The sequence below is a fragment of the Haliotis asinina genome, chromosome 5, assembly GCF_037392515.1.
Source record: "Haliotis asinina isolate JCU_RB_2024 chromosome 5, JCU_Hal_asi_v2, whole genome shotgun sequence".
In the NCBI taxonomy this organism is placed as follows: domain Eukaryota; kingdom Metazoa; phylum Mollusca; class Gastropoda; order Lepetellida; family Haliotidae; genus Haliotis; species Haliotis asinina.
This window is the reverse complement of record NC_090284.1, coordinates 16,016,452-16,020,697: the sequence shown is the minus strand read 5'-3', so window position 1 is coordinate 16,020,697 and position 4,246 is coordinate 16,016,452. Positions and strand designations below refer to the sequence as shown.

Here is a 4,246-nt window from a genome sequence, read left to right as displayed (position 1 = left end):
GAAATTTTGTATTCCAAGATTAGTGTTTCCCCTAGGCATATTTGGCAGGGCGCAGCGCCCTGCCCTTTTTATTCAGCGCCCTGCCCTTTTCATTCAGCGCCCTGCCCTTTTCATTCAGCGCCCTGCCCTTTCGAAGCACCGCATTATCTGCCCTTTGCAAAATTATTGTTTTCCGGATTTTAACGAAGGCAGGAGTTACCTCCCTTCCCGGAAGTTTTTGTTGTGCAATAAAACTACCTATTTAAGTCATGGCGATTTCGGCTTTGCTCATTTTCATTCTGAAACACCATGCCAACCAAAGAAAGAACAAAGAGGAAAAGAGAAGAAGCGGTGAAGGCTGAGACAAGGAAGTGTCGTCGGCTCTTGGATTTCTTCGCGCCAAACAGGTACGACTCGACAATGACTTCCGCCATTTTGAACCGATAGCGGCAAAATTAGAAAACATATAATACACGTTCACGTGATCTCTTTATAGCTAATTAAACATGCCCATTCTTTGTTTATGATTTTTAACAATCTTAGATGTAAATAATGTACGTTTATGATTTATTTTAGTATTTTAGTGAGAAGAAAAAAATGTGATTGAAACAAAGGGAAGCCATAATGGACATGATCACTTTAGATTGTTTCCGATCTTTTTTCATTATCTTTTCACAGCTTATTTCAAGTATTTAAATTATACCGGGGATTATTATCCTTTCTAATATTATGATTGCGAATAGGTTGTAGTATTTATTTTCACTTTTATTTCTCCTTGTGTTCAGACGACCTCACTCTGAAAGATTTCTTTTCGGAAGCACATATTTTTCATTTTCATTTTCTTGATAAAGGCAAAACCATCTCGTTTGCTATAGTTAATATTAACAACTCGGTTACTGGGTATATCTGTTGAAATGTATATCTGGGTATATCTTTTTGTAAATGTAGGAATTACCGAGGTAATGATTCCAAATGAAAGAAACACGTCTATTTCTGAACGTATCAAGGTTTATTTACTGCACTGCTTTCATGCAAATTTTTATTTTTTAAAATATCGGTAGAACTGATAAATTAATTATATGTGTATATTTAATTTGAAGATGGCAGATTTTGTGCTTGATAAGATGAACAAAGGCAATTTTTACCTGTCTCCAAGTCTGTCTTTTCAGTCTGTATGTGTTTGGGTTAATTTAGTCATGTCAGTGTAAAAGTGTACGTGTTATAGTTGTTAAAGGAATTCATTGTTAGATTTTGTTTCTTACATGAATGTTTATGAGAAAGATACTATTCTTATTTTCTTAATATTCAAATGATATTTTATTATTACTAAATTACAGAATACAATAAATTTTGTCTGGAACTTAAACTGACTTGAATGTGTATTTCAGACCTGATGTGGAAGATTCGGAACTTGTTTGCTATGAGAAGCGTGACCCACTCCCTCATCCAACTCAGAAGAAGAAAGATGCAGGCCACAAGCTTGTGTTCGATACCAAGTGGAAACAAGATCGTCCCTGGCTAAAATACGTTGAGGGTGCAAATGATGAGGGCGAAAGAAGCGGCATGATGTTCTGTTCCTTTTGCACTAAATGGAATATGAAAGGACGAAATGGCTCCATGGTTTGGACACAAGTTGGATGTCAGACTGTAAGACTGGACAAAATTACTCTGCACGAGAACTCTCAAATGCATCAGGAAGCAGTCAAACTTGAAAAAGATGATGTTATGTCCATTCATAACATATTTCATAGTTATTCAGAGCAGGAAACTTCATCACTGGTAGATGCACAGAAAGTTTTGTTTTTCTTGATAAGCACAATTTGCCACATACAACATTGTTTGGACCTCTCATAGAGTTGTGTGCTGAACTTGGTGCTCCTAATATAGCCAAACTGAGCCATGGAAAGAATGCCACATACACTGGACATAGTACAGTCCAGGAATTTCTTGAATGTCAGGCTGAGGTAGTGGAAGAGCAAGTCCTGCAGAAGATGAGAGAGAGCAATTCATTTGGCTTGATGCTTGATGAATATACAGATGTTTCAACCAGAAAACACATTGCATTGGTGGGCCGTTATCTGGAAAATGGAGAGTCAAAACTTGCTTTTCTCAAGGATGCTGAAATTCCTAATGGGACTGCAGACACTATTGTGAAGAATGTCAAGGACTATTTGCGTGAGACTGACCTGGACCAGAATAAAATGACCTGTTTTGCAAGTGATGGTCCAGCTGTTATGACAGGCAAAAGGAATGGTGTAGTTGCACAACTGAAGAGAGACAATCCAGCTTTGATTGATGTCCACTGTGTGAATCATAGACTGCAACTGGCTGTTAGTTCAGCTTTCACATTAGTGACTGAAATCGAGTCTGTGGATGAAATGCTAATGGGACTATTTAAATACTATCATTACAGTACTGTAAGATCCAAGAGCCTTGAACAGATGCAGACACTCATCAGAGAAATGGAAAACACTGCAGATGACACATGTAATGTGACTATCAAAAAGGCTGTGCACACACGTTGGCTGAGTCATGAAAAGGCTGTTCATGCTGTCAGGAGAAGCTATCCTGCTATCCTTGCTGACCTAGAGAATGCAGTTGGTATGGGGAATGACAAGCGGGCTGGTGACAAACAGAGTGTGACTGCTGAAGGTCTTTACAAGCAGATGATGTCCTACCAGAACTTTTATTTCATCTTGCTTCTGTGTGACGTTTGTTCACTCCTATCAGGATTGACAAAGATGTTTGAGAGGAGAGATCTCGACCTTAGTATTGTTGAGCCTCAGATGAGAAGTAGCTTGGCATCTTTGAAAAAGATGAAGGAGAAACCTGGTCCATACCTGAGCCGTGTAGATCAACTTGGAGAGCAGTATAAACTGGAGAAAGTTGGCAGCAGGAGAACAGATGTCTCAAGGTCAAAGACTCTGTTCTTGGATAAACTGATGGAGAATCTGGAGCAAAGACTGAAGGTCACCCCTATCCTGACAAGTTTATCTGCACTTGATCTGAGGAAGGCTGGAGATTCATCATTCCTAACATTCCATGGTGATGCTGAGGTACTGGAAATTAATTCTATCAAACTGATTTTGTAAAATATAACAATTTTGTACTTGAAAATGTAAATGTAAGAGATGGAAACAAGAATTATTCAAAACAGGACTTTTGTCACATTTTCACATATTCATATTATTTTCAAATTTTGCAGATTACAGAACTGGCAGAGCACTTTGGTCTGGATGTTGAGAAGACACAGCTTGAGTGGAGCCAGGTCAAGGAATTATTTGCTGAAGAAGTTGACACCTCTTCACCATCCACCATCCTGAAGACTCTGACCAGCCTTAAGCCCCAACTAGGAGACCTCTACCCAAACATTGTGAAGCTCCTGAGCATTCATGCTACTGTGATCCTTTCAACACCGGAGGTTGAGAGAGTCTTCTCTCACGTGAAACTCATTGTGACAGAACATAGGAACAGGCTGAAAATTGATAACTGCTCCAAGCTACTTATGGTCAGCATGAATGCTAAATCTTCTGCTGACATTGACTTGAGGAAGTGTGTGGCCATAGGAGACTATGAAGAGTGAACTTGCATCAGAGCATGCCAAACGACCTAAATGATGTCAACCACAAAAATAAATTGCTGTACCCTTAACTGTTGTGCCTTTTCAGTTTGCTGAATGCCCTTTTGAATTTTCAAGTGCCCTTTTGTCTATGAGACTACCCTGCCCTTTCGTAATCCTGGGGGAAACACTAAAGATGATAATGCCAGACCACATCGGGCCCGAATTGTCTCCGCTTATTTCCGACAAGAAGGTATCCAGACATTGGACTGGCGCTCTAAGTCCCCAGACCTGTCCCCAATTGAACATCTCTGGGACGTTCTTTGTCGACGGGTGTACGCCAGGGAACCAGGACCCGCCAACCTGGCCCAGCTTGGTGCAGCTCTCCAAGAGGAATGGCGGGCAATACCACGGGCAACCATCCGGAAATTGATTAACAGCATGCCATCAAGGTGCCGTGAATGTGTTGCCCAACATGGTGGACATACCAGATATTGAACTTGACGCCTAAACTTGATTTAGTGGATATTTAAAGCAGTTTCAAATTCGCTATTATTTCATTAGTTCCCTTATTTCTTGTCGGTAGTATATTTTTAACGTCATTTAGCCAGTACATGTCTCAAATATTGCCGACGTGACTTAAAATCTTAACTCACTCACTCTTACAAGTTTCTCGACACATTTCTATGATTAAATGGAAAACACCCG

General features: G+C 39.9%; 1 protein-coding gene across 1 annotated transcript; it reads left to right on the top strand.

Annotated features, from left to right (window-relative positions):
- Positions 1-288: 288 nt before the first annotated feature.
- Positions 289-3,562, top strand: LOC137283402 (zinc finger protein 862-like). Its single transcript, XM_067814867.1, has 4 exons — positions 289-386; positions 1,368-1,513; positions 1,834-3,035; positions 3,185-3,562. Exons 1-4 carry the CDS (start codon positions 289-291, stop codon positions 3,560-3,562), a joined length of 1,824 nt encoding a protein of 607 aa, XP_067670968.1.
- Positions 3,563-4,246: the final 684 nt, after the last annotated feature.